This window comes from Dromaius novaehollandiae, chromosome 2, assembly GCF_036370855.1.
Source record: "Dromaius novaehollandiae isolate bDroNov1 chromosome 2, bDroNov1.hap1, whole genome shotgun sequence".
Classification (NCBI taxonomy): Eukaryota; Metazoa; Chordata; class Aves; order Casuariiformes; family Dromaiidae; genus Dromaius; species Dromaius novaehollandiae.
This window is the reverse complement of record NC_088099.1, coordinates 138,614,853-138,638,698: the sequence shown is the minus strand read 5'-3', so window position 1 is coordinate 138,638,698 and position 23,846 is coordinate 138,614,853. Positions and strand designations below refer to the sequence as shown.

Sequence of the window (23,846 nt, the reverse complement as noted above, 5' to 3'; positions counted from 1 at the left end):
CAGTGTGATTTAACAGAACAGAACAGAAACAATTTTTGCAATTTAAAATAAACGGATTTTATCTAAAAAGAAATTTGACAGTTGTGTAAATTCAAAGAAAATTGTGTTTGGGCAATCTTTTTCAGGGTGCCAAAATACCGATCCCAGTATTTATTGGGATTTTAGTATTTTAGTTGGAATATATGTATATAGTATGATTATATTAGTTGATCAAGATCTTTGGACAGCCCAAAGCACAGCAAGTGATCATCTCTTCAGAACAAACAAAGCTCTTACCACTTAAACTTCATTGTCTTCTGTATAGTCATTAAGGAAGAGTTGCACTAATCTTATTATAATAGCTACTTTAACATCTCTCAGTTCTTTGAATGGCTTCTTCACCAGAAAGCTCTAGCTCAGGCAAGTTTTCATTGCTTCAGCTGTGCTGGATCTATGCGTAGGCACAGCAAATCAAGCCCAAACACAAGCTAGCCAATCTCTGCATCACAGCTATGCTGTCCTCACGTGTTTTTTTTTTTTTTTTACCTTCTTTTTCTTTTCTTTTTTTTTTCCTTTCACAAGGGACTGATCTCCATGAGCTCACATCATTCTTGTCAGCACCCAAAAGATTCTTGGAGGCCTTGGTTATGTCATCACTTTTTTCCTGTAGGAGTTATGTGGAAAATGGCGAAGAGGAGATGTTAATAGTCGATGATGGGCCTGATTTGATTCATCCTCAGGATTTTAGGAAGCAAGCTAGCATCAATAGAAGCAGTCTGGCATATTATCGCTGCAAGGAGGAGGAGAGAGAACATCTCATAGCCCATGAGAGTTTGGATTATTTACCTTCACATAGTAAAGCTTATAAGAAGTGGCTACAAGAGAAAACATACAGGTAAACATAACTTAAGCAAATAAAATTATGTTACCTCTAAGCTATGAGTAATTTGGACAATCAAGGAGATGTCTGCAAACAGGAGAAATTAGGAAAATGCTGTTTGTTGTTTCTGTAAGTAGGAAAATACTTTCATGGAATGAAGAAGGGGCAAGTGGAAAAGTAATCCTTGATTCAAAGTATTTTTGAAAGTGCTTATGCCTCTGCTCTTGACAAGTTATTGGGTATACAGAAAATGTAACTCACTAAATACATATGACTTGAAGAGACTTTGTGGAGGTTTGGGGGAATGTTCTCTTAATAAGACTTTTCTTGAAATTCACTGGCTCTTAGTGTAATCTGCAGGAAAAATGTGTTGTTTGAATCTCAAAAATAGTATTTGGTAGGGTAGGTTTAGTCATAAATAGTACTAGAAATTATTAATACACAAATATTATTAGAGGTTTATGTTTAGGTAAGATCAAAATAGAGCTAAAGGTTTGCACATTTGTATGGTATGTGGTGTGTCAAGTGCATTAGTTGCAGTAGAAGAAAACAGGAACTGCTTTGAAACCACTATTCTGAGTACTTTAATGAATGTTTAATTAGTGACTTCACATAATAATTGAATTTTGAGATTGCATCAAAAAATCAGCACCTGAAAACAGATTGCACTGTTACTTATGTATTAAAAAAAGAAAAAGTAAACATGTTCCCTACCCAAATGGAAATGTCTTTCACCAAAAAGCTGAGTTTTGTGAGCATATATGTTTGTAAGTGATATTGCTAGAAAAAGCATCTTACTCATACAATCACAGTACTAATCAAAATGGCATAAAAATGGAACTTGTGTATTTGCGAGAGGAAGTGTGTCAAACAGTCCTGTGCTGTGGGCTGAAAGCTAACCATGTTTTCCCATTTGTAGAACAGAGTGGGATCGATGGCTGCTGATGGGACTAATTGGAATAGCAGTTGGGATGCTGGGGTTTTTGACTCATCAGATAATTGACTGTCTCATCAAATTGAAATGGGACCTGGTGGAAAATTACCTGAAGGTGAGCAAAAGAAAGACTGATCTCTTCTAAGTTTTTCTATTAGAAAATCCGGATTGTGAAGTTTTTAAACTGACTGCAAGTGCTGTCTACTTAGGTCGATGTGGATATTATATATCCTGTGGTTCTTTGTGCAGGCATGCTTTGGCGTCCTTTGCTAGGACTTAATCAGTATGATATCTGATGGTGTTCTTTTTATGAGGTTGATGAAGGCAGTCTTTAATGTACTGTGGCCTTCCTCTTCCCTGTTGTACATGTACGCAGTGAAAGGAGCATTAGACAGTATTGATGCCCAAGGGAAAGGATTAGGTTTCACTTAAACTCCTTAGTAAATGTAGACTCAATATCAGATTTGTTATTACTTTCCATATGTGAGGTAGCTATATTTTACTAATGCTATACATAGATTATTGTGAAATGAATGATTGGTCCTTGATGGGTGTCATCATCTCTGTGGTAATTGGGATGGTGGTGTTAAAAGTCACTGAACTGCTAAAGACCAATGTAAATGTTAAGGAATTTCTGCCCTTGACTGCTTGTTTCTCACATGTAGAGAGAGGCAGATGGTAAAATTTTAGCCTGGTATGGGATACCCGTGGTAGATAGTGTAAATACTGAGGAGCTTCTGGTGAGAAGGGTGCTCTGAGCTTTTGTTGCAGCTGACCCCTGACTAGGGAGGGTCAAGCACCCTTTCAGCCTGCGCTAGGGAGAGGCCAATGCAACTGCTGGGCCCAGATTGCTGAGGATGGTGTTTGTGTGCTCAGCAATGGCAGTGAGATGCTGCAGGGCATGGTGCTCAGCACCCACTGGACAGGTTGCCCCCGGCACTGCAGAGCCTTGGCCTAGGGCGAGCTCTTGAGGGAGGGTGCAGCTCTGCAGGGCTGGGGCTGGCACAGATGGGCTCCTTGCCAGCAGGAGGGGTGAGCTCCTTGTTGGATTAGATAATCCCCAGAAATGACCTTCAATTTCAGTGATTTTGTGAAATCAACGTAAAGGATTAGTGCTGCTGACAGTTTGCCAGCTGAAGGGCAGCTCTCAGTCACTTCATTGAAATGCAGGAATAGACTTAGTCTGTGGAAAAGGTGGAGGCTGAAAATATCAGAGGGAATATCTAAGAAATAGACATCCTTAGGTTTTTCAGGGAGATAGCATGATAATGCGCTTGGAGTCTTAGTTTCCTGAGGTTTCTCAAATAAAAGTGATGCATGTGTTTTTAATGAATATAATGAATATATATATGTAACAACATATATAAGAGTAACAGTTAATATATATGTGTGTGTATATATACACTAAAGTATAAATTAAAAAAAAGAATAAAGAAACCTCACTTCGACTCCAAGGCATCACAACAATCATCACATACACTGCAGGACCTGTTGTATTACAAAATTTGTCCTATTGTATCACATTAATACAGGGGGACAGCAGTCAAGCTCTCCCCAGTTCTGATATCAGCACAAACATATAGTTCCTGGCCTGCAAGACCTTCCCATTTAAATATCTCCTACAGCTGCAGGTGAACAAAATTCATTTTCTCTGCACTTTGCCTTTCTGTTTTTCTGCTCCGTGTGGCATACTTACAGAGAAAAGGCTTGATGAGAGGTGTCGGCAGGAAGGCTGCACTGGCCTGCTATAGCAATGTGACCTCAGAAGTGCAAGGGATGTGTTTGACGTGCACACACAATCACAGCTGAGCACTGTGGAACTCAGCAGAATATATGGGAGCTGAGGAGTTCTGGAGGCAGCATAGCTGTGGTCAACCCAAGCACAAACGAACAAACCAAAAACCCAAGGAGACTAAAATATGTTCTTAAATGTGAACAGGCATAGTATGAAAGATGTCCTTTTGGTTAAGATAAAGCAGGAAAGAGCTTACTTAGGTATATTTTGTCTATTAATAATAGCTGCAAATTCAAAAGATAATTACTGATGTAAGAGTCTGAAGCTTCCATTCAGGAAAATGTCACCTGAACACTCCATTTATGGTTTTCTTGTGTGTGTCCTTTAACTCTACTTCTGTCCTGAAACGGGCCTAGGCAAATAATGTATCCTTTATAATGTTTGTAGAGATGGACAAAAAATTGTGGAAGAAAACACGATTTCACTCTCTGAATGTCAGCATTTACCTCATTGTTACTCATTCCAGTTTTTTAAAGAATCTACACTGCTTGGTGTGTGGTTTTTTTTTTGTTTCCTGTGGTACACGTTCTAGCCACAGAAATCTATAGGACAAAAAAATTACATCCTGAATATTTCTTCATGTTCCATATCATTATATGCTGCTAAAAGACCATTAAAGAGCAAGCCATATACCTGGTATACCACAGCTGATGTAATAATCTCTTTGTAAATCGGACAGCATGGCAACTTCCACGTGACCTGGATGTGTGTACTGGGGTCTGGGCTGGCCATGATTCTTGTGTCTTCAAGCTCAGTGCTGGTAAGTGTTAAGTCTCCTACTCAACAAGCCTATAATGCTGTGATAAACCAAATCTATTGCTCTTCCAAATACTGTTTAATTCAGTATTCTATAAAAAAATCTATTTTACAACCTAACTGGAGAGGCCTTTTCTTGGCCTTCAGCCTGAAAGCTAAATTCTACTGCACATACCTTGTATAAAAGTGTCTGGGGTGAATTCAGTGGTGGTCGCTATGCAAGTTACACTTAACAGGTGGTGTTTATAAAATAAATATAAGTGGCAAACTGATGTAACTTGTGAAAACTTGGTGTTTGGAAGGGGCCTAAGCCAAAGACCACCAGTCCATATAAAAACTACTGTTGTTTTTTAGATTGATCTTTTAGCTGTGTTATGTGGCACTTACAACCCAGAACAGCACTTTTACTAGGCTGCAAGGTTAAAACATTGAGCCCTTCTGTCATTTACTATCCTGCTGTGTTCAATTTAATTATAAAAAGGTAATTAATGGTATAGGTGAAAAAAAAAGTGATTGTTTTACTGAACTTCCCCCCAAATCTAGCAAGAGTAAGAACAGGGAATCTGTTTGCTGTTATACAGATAATAATTGACCAGTTTTGAGCTATCTAAAGTCCGAATTGACTGAACAAAGGTTCACGCAGGCAGGTTCGCACACATGCCCTGCCCACAGATAATCTGCACCAAGACAAGAGGGTTGTTGGCTTCAGGAAACGGATCTCAAGGGGCTGGGGCTGGGGGCCCTCAGCACTGATTTTCTTCTCTCATCACTCCAAGCACGTGTATAGCCACACTGTTGGTGACTTGAATTTTTGCATGTAGCCATAAGTTCTGTGTGTGAAAATACAGTGCCTGTAAATTATGGGAGAGTTTGTGAATAGAGTAATGTGAGAGCAGGACTCACATGGAACTGTGGCCCTGAAGACATGTAACTGGAAATGATTGCTGACTCTTTTTCTTTTTTTCTCTTTGCAGTTCTTTTGCCCAGCAGGTTCACCATCTGGGTTGCCAGAAATCATTGGGTATTTGAATGGTACTTCCATACAACATCTTTTTAATATCAAGACCTTTTTAGGAACATTTGTCTCTTGCGTGCTGGCTGTAGCCTCCGGGCTCTTCTGTGGGCCAGAAGGCCCCATGATCCATTTGGGGTAAGAAACACCAGCCAAAAGTTAAAGCTGAGGGCAGGGTTTTGCAATCTCTTTCATGGTGGTAGCTCTGGCTTAAAAAACATCCTCTGTTAGTAGCTTTTTCTCTCCTGTGCTGTCCTTTCCTTTGCATTAGCCCCACTATTTGTGCTGTGAAGAAAAACATTCTGTCCCTGTGTGTTTTAAATATTGGCTCAGTTCCTTAATACAATTGACAGTGAGGCTCAGCAAACAGTTACCTGGACTGCTGATAAGGCAGCTCACGCTGTGATGGGCGAGGTGGGGAGTGAGTATCCAGGTGGGTGTATCTGCAGTCAGGATTGTCTCTGAACACATCCCGTCCTGGAGCTATTGCCTGCTGTCTGCTTTGCATCTCATATAATGGCTTATACGTATTCAGGGTAGGTATAAAAGCAAAGGCAGTCTCAACAGAATGCACACTCAAGGGGCGGCATTTTTACAGTCCTTGCACAAGGGTGTAAATGGCTGTGCAAGGTGCAGGGCAGTGGGCAGCCAGGCCCCTGGCAGCTTCGTTTCTCGATTGTGAAGGCGGCCAGCAGTGCTGGTGAACAGCAAGCACAAAAAGCCCACGCTGATTTGCAAGCTCTGCTGGATGGCAGGTTGCAACTGCCTGTTGTTTGCACTGTCGTGTAATACTATGTTTCTGGGTGTGGGAAAAGTAGCACTGCATAATCTTTTTAAAGGGTATTTTTTTCCCACTTCCCACTTTTTTTATTCTCACTTGTTAAATACAGCCAAACAGAATCCCAATCATCCTGTTATAGGCCAAGGCCTTGGGGGGAAGAGAGGAGGGTTGCCCAGTTCTCCTGGTCTGTAGGTCAAAGCAGGTGCTTAAAAATTACTACATTGTCATAAAGCCAAACTTAGTAAGGATTTCAGGCCAGATTTTGGACTTTTCTGCTTTTGTAAGTGTTTTAATATCCTTTTATTTATCACTTAGAGATGAAGCCTGCTGCATTTTATTACCATTGTTAAATTGTATCTTGAGTAGAGGCAGTAAAATTAGTCTCTCTCTGCTAATATGGCAGCCATCACTTGTTGGGTGGTTTACTGTTTTATTTCTGATCCTTTTTGTTTTTGGAAAGTATTCACCCTCTGTTTGTTCTCTTCCTCTTCACTGCCCTGACCAAACCTCTCCTCCCCATGACCCTTTCTCATTTTCTATCACTCTGTTTTTTTTTTTTTTTTTTTTTTTTTTAATTTGTATAGAGGTGCAGCACCCTAGAGGATGACTCAGATTTTCAAAAATAAGAGAGTATGGTTAGTCAGAGGCAGCCACAGACCTTTCAGACAATGATTACCAAGGTTTAGCTCTCCCTTTAGGCTTCTTTTATTTTCTTTGCTTTCAGACATTTGTCTCCAGGACCTCAGAGACTGCAGCTGTGATGTTTTCCCTTTGTGCTAGATTGGTAACAGTGACGCATGAGTCAAAGAATTGAATCATATTTCTATGCAGAAAGGCAGCACAGTATTAACATGATGCTTTTTTAAAACATAGGAATTAAGGATTGGTTTAATTTTAGTTAGTTGGAACCTTTCCCCATTTTTATTAAACATAAACGTACATAAGCTGCTAAAAGCCTCTGAGAGTGTTGTTAGGGCCCCTAATTTAAGTCTTGTAGAGAAGTGTTCCAAGATTATACAATGAATAGATTTTTCATTTCACAAAGGTCTTTTTTTTCTTTTTTCTTGCCTCTATTTAAATGTAGTTGCTGCCTGGGAATGCGCTGTAGTAGTTGAAATCACTACATATCTTCTGTCAGAGGTAGAGCTGTTCTGCTCTTTGTGGTCATTAACCTGGGAACAGATGATTAAATGACGGACTATAACCTGACATGTCACCACACTCGGGCTGATATTAACATGCAGTTCATTAAAAGGCATTTCATGGTCTATCATCACAACACTCCTTGTAAAAGAGCCATTTAATTCTCTGAGTTAAGAACCCAAAAGTTTTTAATAGCCTTCTGGTTTATGTCAACAGGACTTTGCATATTCGAAAGATGTCTTCAACATTTTACTTGTTTAGAGCTATCAATCTAGCTTTGCTGCTTTGCGCCAGCTGAGGCTCTGTCCTCTCCTGTGGTTGATTTATGAATAATTTACCAAAGAATACTCCCAATAATATAATATTATTAACAGTGCTATCATGGGTTGTGGCCTGAGCCAGCTGCAGTCGGACACCCTTGGCATCCGCCTCCCATTCTTCACCCGGTTTCGGAATTCAGCTGATAAGTAAGTAATTGGCAGAGCACTAATTGTGCAGCCTTCTGTGGGACAGCCCTGTCCGCCCATCTGCAGATGTACCTGGGGTATCCAGCAAGTGGTTAGCAAGTTCATAGGGTCCTGAGCGGAAATGGAGGTGATGGTCCAGTAAATTTTCAGCCTTTCTGCTGTTTGTCACTTTGGGATGGAAAATAACCCTGATTAATTAAAAGAATCTTTCACAAGTTGTTGTATTGAATGCTTGTGAAAAAACACATTTAATACTGAAGGCATTTTTCCCATTGCCTTCTGGGTTGTATAAAAAGGGAGAAAGATTCAAGGTTTTTAGATCTGGGCTTTATCCTTACACTGGTACCTAAAGGATAGTTTATTTTTTCAACCTTTGAAGTCAGGAAAGAAGGAGTGATGGGGATTCCACAATGGGCATAGGGGGCCCTTGGTTCCTTTTTCTAGTTTTGAAAAAGTAAATTGCTTATGTAATTCTTTTAATCTGACTCTTCTCTGCTTATACTTGTGCATGAGATAATTCTGGTAAGCTCACTTCTACTGTCAGTTCTACTGACATTAATGACATTAGTTTCTAGAGAAAGGATTGCAAACCAGTTTCTCTTGTGTATGCTATTTATTGTCATGCAGTCATATAAAACACATACGTACAGATATGCATACAATACTTTTTTTCCACCAAAGCAAGGAAAAAGAAAAGTCTAACTCCTATGTGTTAATTTCCCCCCTCCAAAGCAACAAAACAAAGAATCCAAATGAGCAGCTACTGTGAACTCTCTGTGGCTTAAAAGAAAATCAAAAAGCACCAAAGGGAATCTCTTTTGCCTTTAGCTTTCATGATCAATCATTTAAATAAATCTGAGATATGCCAGTTAAGCAAGATGTTGCTCATGGAAGAAATTAGTGATTGCAGTAAGAGGAAGAGTGACAGTTTTTGTTTTTCTCTGCAGTATAGAATATAATTAGAAAGAACTTAATGGTTTGTGAGAGACAGGTTGTCTAAAAGTCCCCTTTACAAAAAGGACTGTTTCCGAGCAACAGAGAGAAGCTTCCCTCTAAGCAAGACCTGGCTTCTTCTCTGCCATCTTTTTTTTTTCCTTTGCTCATCTTTTACAAAGATCAGGATGAAAGACTCCTGCTCCCCCAGTATCTTTTGGAGTTAGTAGATAGGTTGGGTACCCTCTCCAGCTACTGCTTCAGGCAGAGCAGTAATTGTGCATCTTAGCATCTCTCAGTGTTTCTGAGGAAGCATTAGGATGTTGAAGGATCTTATAGCTTTGCTGCCATTAGACAGCTGCAACTGATCTGTATGAGAGGCCCAATTTCAACATTGATACTACAGCTATGACATGTTGCAGGTATAACTGACTGGAACAAGAAGTTAGAGATGTCCCAGCAAAGCTCCTCTAGCTTTTACTCTGATGTGCAGTACCTTTTGAGTTCCCCACCGCTGAAAACAATTTTAGTGTGCAGATACATCCATACAAGTAAAATCACATGCAAAAAGAGCGTCTAGCTCAACATTTATTTGCTGGGAAATATCAGATTTAAAGTTGTCTCTGTAGCTTACTGGAGGGCTTCTCTGCAATCCATGCAGGGGAGTGTCTTTTTAAGGGCTTTGATGATGAATTCTCTAATCTTCTCCATTTTTTTCCTGTCCATTAGCCTCATTGCCATCAATCTTTGTACTGATAAAATTTGCAGGTACCACAGAAGGTTAAAGTCAAAAGGACCTGCTAATACAGGGCACATACTTGGAGAGGACTCTGTGTTTTTTTTTTTTTCACTGAGAATTTCGCATTTTTTAATACTCAGAATACTCAAGTATTTTGTATGCCTGTTGATTTCAGCTATTTCTGCATACTCAGCGTTTCTGCAAATCATCCCTAAGGGTCTCAGGTTGAACATCCAGAAGATGCAAATTTTCTGAGCTGCTGAGCACTTGCAGTTAGTGCATTATATGAGTCAGCATCACCCAGGACCCCCTGGCAAAGGCTGGAATTGAACAATTTTACAAGGCAGAATTCAATCATAATATTGTTTCCTCTTTTGGTATCTTCCCCATCTCGTCCTCTCCCTGCACACAGCAGCCTTCCTTAAAAATGCAACATCCATCAGATGCAGGATGTTGTTTTCATGTAATGAGATGAGATGGGCCCTTTAGAGAGAATGATGTCTGTGAGAAAATAGGTAATAACAGGTATAAAAGAAGACTGACCATTAATGTCTTTCTCTACAACACTATCATTCTTTTTTGTTGCCCCCCCACCTTTTTTTAACTGTAACTGCTATTTTCAGTTAGTTTTATGAAAGGTGGGAGGTTTTTTGTGTTACCCTATTGCTTCCTACAGGGTACATCAGCAGAATCTGGATCACTGGATCACAGTGCAAATCTCTGCAGAGCTCACAGTGCAACTTAGAGCAAACAGAAGTTTGTTGCTTTTTAGAGTATACATGAGCTGAATGCCTGTAAAGGGAGGGAGACAAGGCATAGATGTTCCCAGTGGATTTTACAGATACTTACAGACTAAGAAGTGGCATTGAGACTAGAAGCTTTTCCAGCTGTAGTCTCATTTTCTAGTGAATTCCAAACCTTCTTACCTTTTTTTCCTGTAATAACTCACCTTTGTGGCTGTACTGCTTCCAGGACAGGAAACGATATGCCTGCGTGACGTTACACGGTTCAGAGCTCTAATTCAACAGCTCTCTGGCATGGCACTGTGTTCCTCATGCAATATTCTAGGACTGAGAATTTTGCCAAGGTCAAAAAGGGGAAAACTGTTACAGTAAAAAGGAAATCCGTGAATGAAGTGCCATTTCCTGATTCTTGCTGACTGACTCCCTTAGGGGTTCAGCATAGGACTATTTAATAGTTTGACTGCAGTAGGGATGCTCCACTCACTGTTATGACTGCATTCATTTGCTCCTGCTCTGGCAGCCTGGTTGAGAACCTGAGCCTTTGCGGACTTGGCAGTATATTGAAATCAACATGTTTCTGAGCTGCCAGATAGCCCTGAGTACTTGAGCAATGAGAATCAAATCTGGGCCCAGATCTGAATTCAAATCCTAGAGATAAAAGACGCTATAATATCCCAGAAATAAACCATCAGGTCTTTAAATTCAGCTCCATAAATCCAGCTTTAACTGCAAATAATGTTTTTGGATTTTTTTTTCCTGCTTTTTACTGTTACATGATTTTTGACTCTCCTACCTCTTGCAGGAGGAGTTTCATTACAGCTGGTGCTGGGGCAGGGATAGCTTCGGTACTCCGTGCCCCCGTCGGTGGGCTCCTGTTCACGCTGGAGGAGGTGTCTTCTTCCTGGGACATCAGACTGGCCTGGCAGACCTTCTTCTGCTGCTTGGCAGCTACCTTCACTACGGATCTATTGTCCTCTTCTCTCTATGGGCTTGTTTACAGAGGTCATTTTGGATTTTTTGAGGTGGAGAAAAGAATTCTATTTTGGGTATGTACTGTGTGGGCGTAGATGGAAATAGATGCAAGGGTTTTGGCTTGTTTGTCTCAGGATCGTTGTTGACAGTGAGGAGGGAGGAGAATTAGGAAGCGGAGAGGACTGGATACCTACAGTTATCAGATCAGTGGGTGTGGAAAGCTTCATGCTCTGTACCTGCTAATCAGTGAGATACAACACAGCTGCTTTGTGTTAACTGCTGAAGTAGATAAATGTATTTTACCATGTACTACAAGAAGTTCAATGCCAATTAGAGGCTATTAGACTTTATACCTGAATCTGACAATTGCCTGTGTAGATTAGAGCTCTTAAAGAAATATTGAAGAAGTTTCAGTTTTGGTCATAGTTATTTTGTCCAAAATCCCAGAGAACAGACAGACAAAGTGTCTTCTGATTATCAAATCATGTAAGTTATTAAGTAAATAAATTGCTGTATTGGTGCTGGGTAGGAAAGGGATACTTTCCTTGAAATGAAGGAAAAATCAGAGATGCTCTTAAATGGGCTGTCCTCTCCTATGGATGGCTTGAGCTCTCCTTTGTTGCTTCAGCCACTGTTGTACTATGTCTCTGTTCCTGTGTGCTTACAGATTAAACATTTAAAAAGATATAATCGCTGTTTGTTCCTGGTTGCACAACAGAGGTGACCTTTAGCCTCAGCTACTTTATTCTTCCCAGCACATGATACTGCTTTGTTCTTTGAATATTAGCTTGTGTCCACCTGAAAAATAGTTGCTTTTATTATAGTCTTTCACTCATCTTTATTATAAGATGATTCAGTAGGGAAGTGTAAGTATCATGATCTTTACTTCTCCTTGCCTAAATATCATTCTCTGTATAATAATGTGGCTTGAAGATTAGAGAGCTAGAACCAAAACCCTTGTCTTCTGAATGCCAGTCCACTATCTGTTAATAAGTGAATTTTTCATAAACTAATTCCTTGATCACTTTCACTGGTCACTGAATTTCTTCTAGCTTGTATCTCTCTAGCAATGCAGGAACTGGAGATAATGACACTTTCCACATGTAGGCATACCTTCATTAGGAAAATAGGCAGCATTTTTTTGTGCATGCTGCTTGATATGATGATTTTGCACATACCATGCAAAACTATTTGGGGTATATTTGCTTTTGTACAAGTTTAGTGGGAGCAATGGGAGAATGACTTTTGTTTCAACCCAAATTCTTTTTGTAAGTCCCCCATAATGCAGTCCCCCAAGCAGTTACAATAACATAATCAAGAAAACTTAAATTTGTGGCACAAAGGTGAGACTAAATGGATGGGGAAGAAGCCAGGCCTTCTGAAGCCAGCTTTATTGTTGAAGCCAAAGTACTGTGTAGTGGACAGCGGCACGCACAGAGGAGAATGGACCTACTTTGCTATTTTACAATAAACATAACTTACTCAACACTCCTTTCAGGATGTTTTCAGAAAAGAACAGTGAATTCTGTCTCTTTCCATCTTCTTTTAGTGTCATTAGAGGGAAAAGCTAGCTAAAATTATTACCAATATGACTTCTGCCAGGGTTCAATAGTTCTTGGCTCTCAAGTTGGTACAGATAACCAGAAATATTTTCATTTCTCCGAACATTGGGCTCAGGGGAAATTTCACTTCTTTCATGTTTTGTGGCATTAACCAATACAGTTTACAGTGAATAAACTCTGAGTTGAAAGCTTGTGGATAATGTTTCTCAAGAAAACTTTTTGTTTTCTTTAGTTTCATTCTACCCAGGATAACGTTACAGAAGGAATTTATTGTACTCCAGAGCTTGAGATTTTTAGGAAGCTTGACTTTATTTTTATGTAGACCACTGGATTATTTGTAAAGGTGAAACTTTTTCTGTAGGTAACAGATTTTTCTTGATGGCTGGCCAAAACCTGTGGCTGAAACTACCACAAAAGCAAACAATGCACCGTGTCACCGTTCATTCCAAGTGTGTGGACCACTCATTTGACTTTACTTTTATTGCCACACACAGGCAGTGTAATGTATATATTGCTTTAAAACAATCATCCCAGTATATCTTTCCCTGAGGATAAAGAAGGCAGGGAAAGAAAATAGCAAAGCCATGCATGTCCAATGTTAGTTTTAATGCAGGACTGGAACTAAGTAGAATATAATGGAAGATATTCAGATCCTGCAGTAAATAAATCAGAATTCTTCTATTTCAGATTAAATTACTTCTCTCTATATTTCACCATCTTAAACATCAGATCCCTTTAAAACCTTTAGAACAGGATGGATATTTTTGCAGCTGTTAGTAGAAATATCGTTATTAAAGTTTTGATTTCTACCTTCAGTTCACACATATGTGATGGTTGTAGTCCCAATTATAAGGCATGATACACCTCAAGTCTCTCCCTAACTCCTCTGAGTGCACCTCCAAGTGTTGAGCTTCTTGTGTCTGGGAATGAACCCAGGCATTGTCCCTCTTTTAGACAAGGTTTCTTGGTCTGCAGCATCCTATGTACCAAAACTTGAAGCTTGGCTGGATTTTGACCCTGGTTTTCTTCCTCTCAGGAGATATGACCAGTATTTAGTACAGTGACCTGATGAAGCATAGGCTAATTGTATCAGGAAGAAAAAGAATAAGAATAAGATTAAGGGAACAAGAGTAACACTAATTAAAAAAAAAAAAAAAAAAAAGAATTAGGACAGTAAGAGGGCCTGTGTGCTTGCTAAACATTTTAAGGATGGCTGCCAGAGTTTCTCTCATCCACTATCGTCAAACTTATGCCAGTTTAGTTTTCTTTGCAAGCAACCCTTGAACTGTGCCCTTACTTTTCCCTGCAAGGCAGCTTTTTGAATGTTTCCTGATTTCTTACTCTGTTCCAGTCCTATTCTTGACAAAAAGCTATGCAACTCTGAGCCTGGACTAAGGAAATAACATCCTCAGAGCGTTTAATAGATTGCCACAGATCTATTGGCCCCTTTGTGTTGGCTAGAAGATTATCTTAAAGCATGATATTGCTCTCATCCTTGCTGCATGTTGTTAAATGGAACCAAGCAAAAAAAATCAATTACTATTCCAGCTGCCAGATTTTATTGTGTATTTATGGTATGTTGTTCCATGAGTTGTTCCTGATCAATGTCAATTTTCATGTTTTTACTTAGAGCTTATTAATGATTTCAAAATACATGGAAGGAGGTTAACTCTTAATAAACTCACTTTCTCAAATGATGAGGTTAGTTTAAACACAGTGAGGAAAGCTCTGGTCCAGCAGAGTCTTTCTATTTTTGCAGTAAGGCCAATGTGTCATGTTACTTGTATGTAAGCTGAAGTGCTGGGTGCCTGTGGTAGTTGCAGCTGCATCATTGAGGTTTTTGCTTGATTCATTACTTTTTCTTAGGGACAGATGGGCCTAAGAGGAAGCTTCTGTCCTTAGCTATCAGCATGACTTGATCAAGTCCCGTATGGTCATTCAAAAATGAAAATAACAGGCTAATAGAGCGATATGTAATAATGGTTCCACTCCTGTGAGGTGTGCAAGAGGAGTATACTGCCTCTTGTGAGATCAGCCTTAAATTAACTAGCTGAGCTCCCTAAACTGCAAGGAAAGATTTGTTTCCTGTATGAAAATTACTTTGTGGTGGTGTTTTGAAAGAGAGGATGCAACATTTCATGTCACTGGCAGGATTCTCAGAACATATTTTCTTCCTTTCTTCCACTCAGGTTAAGGACTTGCTGGACATGAGCGTCTTGGCTTTCATTCCAACCATCCTTCTTGGCATACTTGGAGGCCTTCTGGGAGCTCTCTTTGTTTCCCTAAATCTAAAGATTAATAAATTACGTATGCAGTTGTTTAATTCCATTCCAAAATCATCCCTTAGAAAAACAAGCAAGCTATTGGAAACTGTGCTTATCCTTGTAAGTAAATGATACTGTTCTCTTGATTATATAATGTTTACAGTGGTTAATGAGGGGAGGTCATAAGTTGGCTGGATGGAAAAGTATATCTGATCTGGTGATGCTTCACCTAATATACAGCAGAGTATGGCAAACATAAGGGTTTCCTAACGATATGTAGGTATTTAATGTTGGTATATATCTAAGAATGGAGAAGACTTTTTATTTTATTATTTCTATTTTTTAATCCCCTAAGGAATTTATCTGCAGTGTTGGTCTCCCACTGCTGCTTTATTCTGATGGTCCTACATCAGCTTAGTGACACATACCAATTATGCTGGGGTGCTGTTGCATTTCTTTTGGTATCTGTGCAGGGCTGCCACCAGTAGGTTTCATCCAGTTTTTCCACTGTTCTTTGCTAGTGATTGGCCCTCTTATTACCTGACAGAGTTAGCTTACTCTGATGCCCTGCAATGCAATCGTCTCCATCCCTCTGCATCCGGAGACTTTTTCAGTTGTTACGTTTGGAAGAACAGTTAGGATTCTATCATCATAATTGTATGTGTTTTTGCCTGAAGAGAGTGAAGGAGGTCTCTGCCTGTTGTAAGAATAATAGTTGCATGAAGATTAAATGTTGGAGAGGGTCTTAAAGTTATGGATAAATATAGCAAACTTTCTGGCCTAACTCTGCAGCTTCTGGAGTCAAGTTATCCCTAGTTGTTACAGATGAAGGTTGATGGGAACATCAGGCATCCTGATAAGGCATGACAGGGGGAATCTTCTGGGCTTTGGAGTTCCCATTTGCCATTGTACGGTGTGGTCTTGTGGGAAAGGTCTTGCCATCAGAACTAAAAGGGTGTAGATAAAAGGTTCCCATATTCTGAATGTTCTCATAATTTTCAGTTCTATGGCTTGGTTATAGCTTAACAGTATTGTTATATATGGAAACAGTATTGTTATATATGGAGAAGGGAAGCCTTCAGAGCTTTTCTGCTGCACTTTCAGTAAGTTACGCAAAGCTGAGTTTCCCTGCAAGTTTCTCTAGTGAAAACCTGCTTGTCATAGTTTTCCCTTTTTCTCCATTTTTGAAGAAGTCTTTCTGAGGAGTTTTCAGACCTTCTGAAGTGCTTAAATGCCCTTTCTTTAGGGAAATCAATGCGCACCAAAACCTCTTGCTCTTGTCTCCTAAACAGACTTGCCAATATGTTTTACACATGCAGTATATGTGCTTTTTGCATATTACTGCATAAATATGTGTATATAAGTACATATGCAAGCATATGTATGTTCTCTTCCCTCTCTTCCTGGAGAAATTGTTGCTCTATTATAGATCACTGAGCTGGCTGTATAGAGGCACTCTTCCCATCAGCCCAGACAAAGCTTTCAGGAGCCTCTACTCTGAGCCAAAGAAAGTATACATGTTTCAAGGAAAAGTAATCAGCTTGGCTTGTTTCAGGTGCCTGGATGATATTGGGAGAAAAACAATTAGTGTTTTAAATATATTACCTTTTTTAAAAGATGCTGACTATGACTTTTGTACATTAGTATAGCTACAACTATGATAGAGTGTCTATTTCCAATCCATCCTTTGTGTGTGCCGCATCCATGACAAAGGCAGCCATAGGCATCTCTAATCAGGTAAAAGTCAGCACTTTTATATATCCTACTCTAAAAGATGTTATGCACAGCATAACTAGTATGTTTATACAGAGGAGATTCAGAGTCAGACTGTGAGCTAGATAAAAAGTGTGAGAGCTGGATAAATTGATCCCTACATCCAATATGGAGCAAGCAGTCGCTACTCCAATTTGCTTTGACAGATCAAGAAATTGGGTATACAAAAAAATTGCTGTGAAATGTCTGAGCATGTCTGAGCTCAGATTTTCTTCCCTTCATTCACTTATGTGCAATATTCAGAGAAGAAAAGTCTCTCATTAGCAAGTTTGTCTTTGAGGAACAGCAGAATCTGTGATCAGAGCAGGTTCAGCCCTGGCCTGGAAATGGGGCTGTGTATTCAGGCTTTTTTTTTCCATTTGAGGCCTAATAACCACAAGCTTTTCTACATCCAGAAAGTTCTATTTTTTAGTGATGGAGGCATCTTCTTCCAGCAGAAGGGGAAACGTTTAGAGCTAAAAGCGTGAATACCCAGTTGAGGCACTGTGTCAAGCCTTTGCAAGCTGTAGTGGTTCATTTTTCCTACAGGCTGGTACAGAGAGACACAGATTTCCCATAGATTGCACTAGCTTTTTCCCTGTAAGGTCAGAAACGGTGCATTTCATGTAGTCCTTGAAAGCTGTGCGTGCTATGGGAGTGTATTTCCTCCTTCTCTCCCTCATCCTGCTTGTTGCTCATAGCAACTGCCTGCTTGTTTTGTCCTCTGTTGGCACAACAGAGATGAAACCTTACTTCCTTTAGGAGGAAAATAATGTGAGGAGGAGGGATCCTCCATGAACGTGTTGTGCAGCAACATTTCCATGCTGTCGAATGATAACTGGATTTTAGCTCCGCTTAGTGGTAGGATGTTGACTTTTCAGTTTGGAGCCCTGTTCATTGAGCATCTTCCTGAAGTGAGATACCTTGAGGAGTCCCAGTTGAAGCCTTTTGCTTCCATGTTTGAAAGGGTAGCTAAAGTAGGTAGGGAAAACAGGTTTTCTTCACTCCAGGGAAGATCTTTTCACTGCCCAGCTTTTTTTTCTTTTCTTTTTTTCTTGGTCATGCTACAAATTTGCTCACAGGTCTTGCAGAGGATTTACAGTGTTGAGCACTGCAACGATACATCCTAACAAAAATCCCCAAGTGGCTAGTTTTTAAACTAAGAGAATGAGGAGTACAGTCCTGTGTGTGCCTCTCATTAGTCCTTTGTAAACTCCATGGTTTCCAGAGGAGCTCTGATTGTAAAAGGTCAGATTTGTAACAATTATTATTTTAACAATTTGAAGCCAGAGCTCTGGTTTGACAGCCATTTCCCTTACCATTGGGAGGAGCTTGGCTTTCTCATAATACATTACAAAAACCTTGCCCAGGCTACTTAAACACATAAAACCCAGACAATTCTTTATTACTTTTCAGAAAAAAACCAAATCGCAACAGAAGCCAGCAAGACCTAGTCTATTGGAGGACACTACAGGTTTAAACTTAAGAGCAGTTAACAAAGATTTAATGTCAGACATAAAGAAAATGCCTCATAAGAGTTATTTTACGTTGTTTAAGAGTGCAGCTTTTCTGACTTCCAGTGTTCATGGAGCACCTGGCCAGATCACACCTGAAACTGTCAGGATAACGTGTTTTGTAGGGCTATAGTGCTTACAAAAGGTTTGCCATTTATATATTGTGCTCTCATCCTTTTAATTTTGAAAATAAACATACTGCTTTTTAACATTCACTTTGTGACATGAACTTGTATTCAGATTGTATTTCCTTTTTATTAGCTCTAGGAGATCCTGCTAAGGTCACAGTCCTTTTATTATAACTTGGCAAAAAACAGGCAGGAAAGAAACTGTTTGATCTGAGAGAGAATTATATGATTCTTTCTTTTTTTAATAAAATCACATAATCAGGCAACTGAAAGAAACTATGTCACAGTGACTTTAACCAAAAATAATCTTATATAAACCAGTCTGCATTTAAACTTGGAAAGCACCCATCACGGTATCTTCCACACCCACAATATAACCCGGAGCACCATTCCTTTGACTGGAATTGTATATCTAATCTTCAGTCCATAGATTAGGTAAAACTGTCTTCCTAAGTACCCTTCTGCCCCTTGGCCTGCATTTGCTTCTGCTCAATTCATCACCTTTCTCTGTGTGAGGAAATCACAATGTAGATAACTTTTTGCCAAGAATCTGGCAGAGCTATCTTTCTTTTTCTATTTTTTTTATCATGTTGACTAATGCTTCTGTTCCAAAAGCTTAATGTTTCCATGGACAGGGTGAACAATTTAAGGATATATGTGTATATATTTTAAACTGTCAAAACTTTGAAAGGTTACTTGAGAGGATTATTTTTGTAGACTTAGCTGTGAAGATAGGCTACTGCTTTAAATATCTAGACACTGGCTCTCCTTCTACCTCCCTTGGGAGACTGGGGCTTTGGCAAAAGCTTGACCTGGGTTTGAACTGTACCAGAGTTAAATTTTCAGAAACAAAACCTGACCTAAACTTTGTGAAGACCAAACTACTCCCAGTTTCTTCTATCACTCATTTAGAAGTGTTCTGCCCATGAGCTTACAAACTTTGATATACAATTGTCTGACAAATTGTCATAATTGAAAGTAGTTGTATCTCAGCTTGAGAGCTTCTATAAATGTACTATCTGAGCTGTTTTTATAAAAATCCACAGACCATATGAAATCTTGTGCTTGGAAAAATTATTATGATTGTGTGTTTCAGTAATTTCTACTAGACATCCATTGAAATCTTTTCTAAATCTTTTCTTTTTGTGTATCACCATTTGTTTAGAAATGTAAACTGATCTCAGCTAGAATGTGGAATCAAGAACTTATCATTGTTTTTGAATGAAATATAACTACATTATGCTGAAATATGTATAACTGAAATACAGAGTTCTCTCATGTATATTCTATTTCAAACATTTTTGGCTTCATTTGTGTTTTCTTCAAAATGGGTATAAGAAAAACTACTAGAAGGACCTGATGGAAGTCTCTTCATTGGCTTGGACTGCATTATCTTTATCTCTACTGTATTGCATCCAGCCTACTTTAAGCATTGCAACTGTCGACTACTGCTAGGATGTGTGTAGAAACTTCCTTGTATTGATTACCTAAATAATAGTCTCTTCACAACTTCCTCCTTGAAAGAGGGGAAACAATAAATTTTACAAGTTAGAAGTAATTATTTAGCTATTCACACTGACCAGCACTTTAAATTGGCTTAAGTAAGGAGTAATTTAAATAGAAGCAGTGGATAGTTTTTTACACGCAGCATCATTTTAAATACCAACCAAAAAACCTAGTTCTTTGTGAAAGACAAATAGATCACGAGGCCTTGTGAAGTTAGGTGGGATGAATCTGGACCTTACTGGTTGTTTATGAGCAAATGCTGTTCTGGGTACCGGGGAAGCCCTAAAGGACAATTTCCTTGTGACAACTGCTGGTGGCTTTAGACATTTTTCTTTCTCTAAGTTTCTACATCTCATGCTAGTTTGTTTATTTGTTTTATTAATTTTATTTGTTAATGCCTGCAGGTATGTACAACAACTGTTACTGTCTATTTGCCGTATTTCTTTCCTTGCACTCCAGTCATGAGCCTGAGAAACTCCCAGCTGAGAAACAACTCAGAAATGTAAGTGGGGGAGAGTAACCAGGAGCAAATTTACGTAAATACAATTATTAATCATTTTCTCTCATTTAGAGACAAGAATAACACTTAAACTTTTAATCGTTGAAATTTAATCATACTTGAACTTTCCTAGTGAGAAGCATTTTTCATTATATAACATTAAAACAAAGGAAAAAGAAAGAAAAGAGAGAGTTAAAAAATGAAAAGAGCCTGAAATGTAGCTGCATATATTACTCAAGCACATCTTCAATTTAGGATCCTGATACTGCTTTAAAAGGTATTGGTGATAGGCTCTGCTTTGCCTGGAAAGCTGGAACTGGAAACTGATGAAAAACATTCTGTATTCTCAGCTTCAGTCAGCTTCTATTGGCCGAGGGACATAATTTAATCATGCATCTGTATAATCATAGTAGTTTTTATTGTCTTTTAAACTTTCCTTGCATTTTAGTTTCCATCAAGCTGAAAAAACAGCCACAAACCCCCAGCATTTGCTATGACAATGCATGTAACGCAAAAGAACAATTTATGGCCAAAAATCAGGAAGCTGTCAATGTATTTAAAAAAAAAGGAGGGGGTGGTGGTGATAACATACACCACACAGTCTGCAGTATGAAAGACTTTTGGGTGAAAATCAGTCTACTCTAAATGACATTGTCTCATAAATAGTAGAGAAAATGCCTGTAGGAGTGCATTTGATCAAATCCAGAGTTGATCCACTAATATCTTTACTCTATTAGTATTTAATGTTCATATTATGGTAGAGAGTATCCCCAGGCAAGCTTAAGTGCTCCACTATCCCAGAGAAATTTATATTCATAGGGGAAAATGGTGTCCGTGTTGATGTGTACAGATTTCCTGTGACTGGGTAGGATTTGGACTGAGCCCCGGGGCCCTGCCCTGCAGCGAGTTCCTTTTGGGCTGACCCCAGTACCTCTGAAGATAATGCTAATAGGTAACACGTCAGAGGTGCAGCACAAACTGTAAAAAGAGGACTTAAAATGACAAATACTGTGTTTGTAAACCGGCAGAGAACGATGTGGTTGAATGGTAGTGAACATTATGGGTGTTACAGTTGGAGAGATCCTTGACTTTGATATTGGTTTTGCAGTCCATTTCTTGAGAAGTATCTATGAAGAATGCAGAGGAGGTAGAAAAAAGCATTGCTCAGATTTTAGGTTAAATGATGGTTTGATTTCATAGTCCTTATGAATGGTCACTACTAATTTGTAGCTTTACACTTCCTCCTCACAAATGGACAGCATTATATATAGCGCATAATACAAATTGTAAATGCAGAATAACCTGCTCTTGGTGACTGGGCTCTGAACAGCTTATTTAAGTATATAGGAAGCAGACAGACTTCCCCCTCCTTATCTCCAATTCTAGACTATCATTTGACTTACATTACCTGTTTCAGTATTGCCTGCTATAATGCAGATTTACATATTCTTTGTAAAAACAGCAAACTCTGTCACCTACTTAATACTAGGACCTGGTGACTACAGCTATTTGGACTGCTACAGGAAGGGACTTTTCCCTCACCCCAACATCCTTTTGTATTTCAAGGACTAAACGCTTGCAAAATGTTATTTTTCAAAACAAAGCTATTTTTGCTCTAAAGGAAAAACATATGAAACCACGATAATTTCTTGGCTTTTTTTTGCCTGTCTGTGCATCAAAAATAGCCAGGCTGATCCAACCTAGAGGCTAAACTGTGTTACTGCCAGTTCTTAGTTTGGTGTGGCTTCAAGTTATAAAGACTACATCCTGTTGAAAGTGGATAGATCTGAAAAGGATTAAATGCTGAATTGTCATGGACTTTGCAAGGCTATGCTGAAGGTAGTGATGATGTCTCTACTGAGCTTTTGGAATAAGCTACAAGACTAAACATGGAAAATAAGCTTGTTCATTTTCCTCCTGTTCTAAGAAACGTAAAAAGAGAGTTATGATTGTGATCATGAGACTTCAGTAAGGATCATGTAGGTCTGGCTTATTCCAACATAACATGAGATTCTTGGTCAGTGCCCCAGCGGCAGGTCAAAATCATTAACCTCTGAAGATTCAACAGGTAAGTAATAGGCACCCTTGCTGCTGTAAGATATCCAATAACAACCATATTATAAAACAGTTGCAAGTGCTTGGGTTTGTCTTTTGTACCAGTCCAACTCTTGCAGTGAGATGCATGTTTTCTCTTTTAAACCAGAACAGTACAACAGCTGCAGGTCTAGATGTGGCTGTAAGCAGCTACACAAATATGAAGGTGCTTCCTCCTAGTGTAGTTTATCCTTGTAAATTTATATTGTACAGTGGAACTGTGCTTTCACTAGGGTTTTGCAGCACTTCCAGCATGCCCTGATTTTGCTGGGAGAGGGAGGAATATTGTGGGAACACAGAAGGAGGAAAGGGAGCTAGAGACTTCTTCCATCAGCAGCTCCTGGTGCAGCACATGTATTCCTACAGCATGTAATGTGGCAGTGCAGTCCTCCCAGTCATACCAGAGGGGGGTCCCTCTCTACTAAATATGCTGATTTCAAGCTGAAGGAGTTAGTGGTATGCTCTGTTCTCTGCGTTTTATTCTTTTTCTTCAACCCAGTATTTTAATTTAAAAATGTTGTCTCGTTGTTTCTCTCTCTGTTATTTTGGCATTGTTGCAAGTTTCAAATGTCCCCTGACATGTGCTGGTTTTTGTGTGCACTCCTATATGAATGATATCTCCTTTACTACCAGTAAAAGAACTTGAGATTTTGCTGATAAGTGGGTTGCACAATCATATGATTTCTAAAGCAGGATGGAGTAAGCAAGAATTTATTTTTTATTGGCCATTATGAATTTGGAATATATTCTTGTTTGAGTGGTTGGAATTAATGTAAAAAGCAAATAAAAAATTGGGAAGTATCCCGTGTCCCTCTGGTTGCCAATCTGGGGTCTGGAAGAAATTTTCTTGCACTAGATGTTGGCCGTGTTATAAGTTTCCCTTATAGTTCTGAGCAGGGATCAGGTGGGTCAAATACCACAGATCTCCTGCTTTTTCTTCCAGAAACAGAGTTCATATTGTAACTGTTTGGACTGTGGCGATGTCCAAAACATTCTGGATGCTTTCCAAACTCAGCAAAAGATGTTGTACCTGCTTGGAGAGTGCAATTGCTCAAGATGACAGAGATTGAGAAAGCATCCAGGAAAAGATCATGGTCAGCATATTAATCGGCAGTCTAAGTTACAAGTTTTTCAATGTTGAAATAACCGGTACCAGTATTTACTGAAGGAGACTTTTAAGAATGTGTTGGACAAACACCTTTTAGGTGTGGTTGGGATATAGCTTGCGCTGCTGTGGAAGAGGTAATCTCTAGGTCTTTTCCTGTTTTCTATGGCTCTCTCCTATGCAAAACATACTAACTAAAAATGCTTCCTTGGGCTTGGGTTGCTCTGCTTGCCTGCAGAAGTATTTATCAAGAATGGTTTGGTCGGCTGGTGCTGTTTTACAGAGTTA

General features: G+C 39.2%; 1 protein-coding gene across 1 annotated transcript in view; it reads left to right on the top strand.

Annotated features, from left to right (window-relative positions):
• The first annotated feature begins 567 nt into the window (after nt 1–567).
• LOC112984832 (chloride channel protein D-like) overlaps nt 568–23,846 on the top strand; it is an 89,524-nt gene continuing 66,245 nt past the window's right edge. The window contains exons 1-8 of the mRNA XM_064507563.1: nt 568–874; nt 1,779–1,908; nt 4,268–4,348; nt 5,319–5,494; nt 7,655–7,747; nt 10,965–11,208; nt 14,886–15,080; nt 20,265–20,362. Coding sequence (XP_064363633.1) covers nt 627–874; nt 1,779–1,908; nt 4,268–4,348; nt 5,319–5,494; nt 7,655–7,747; nt 10,965–11,208; nt 14,886–15,080; nt 20,265–20,362 — 1,265 coding nt within the window. The 5' untranslated portion in view covers nt 568–626. The remainder of the gene's footprint in view (nt 875–1,778; nt 1,909–4,267; nt 4,349–5,318; nt 5,495–7,654; nt 7,748–10,964; nt 11,209–14,885; nt 15,081–20,264; nt 20,363–23,846) is intronic.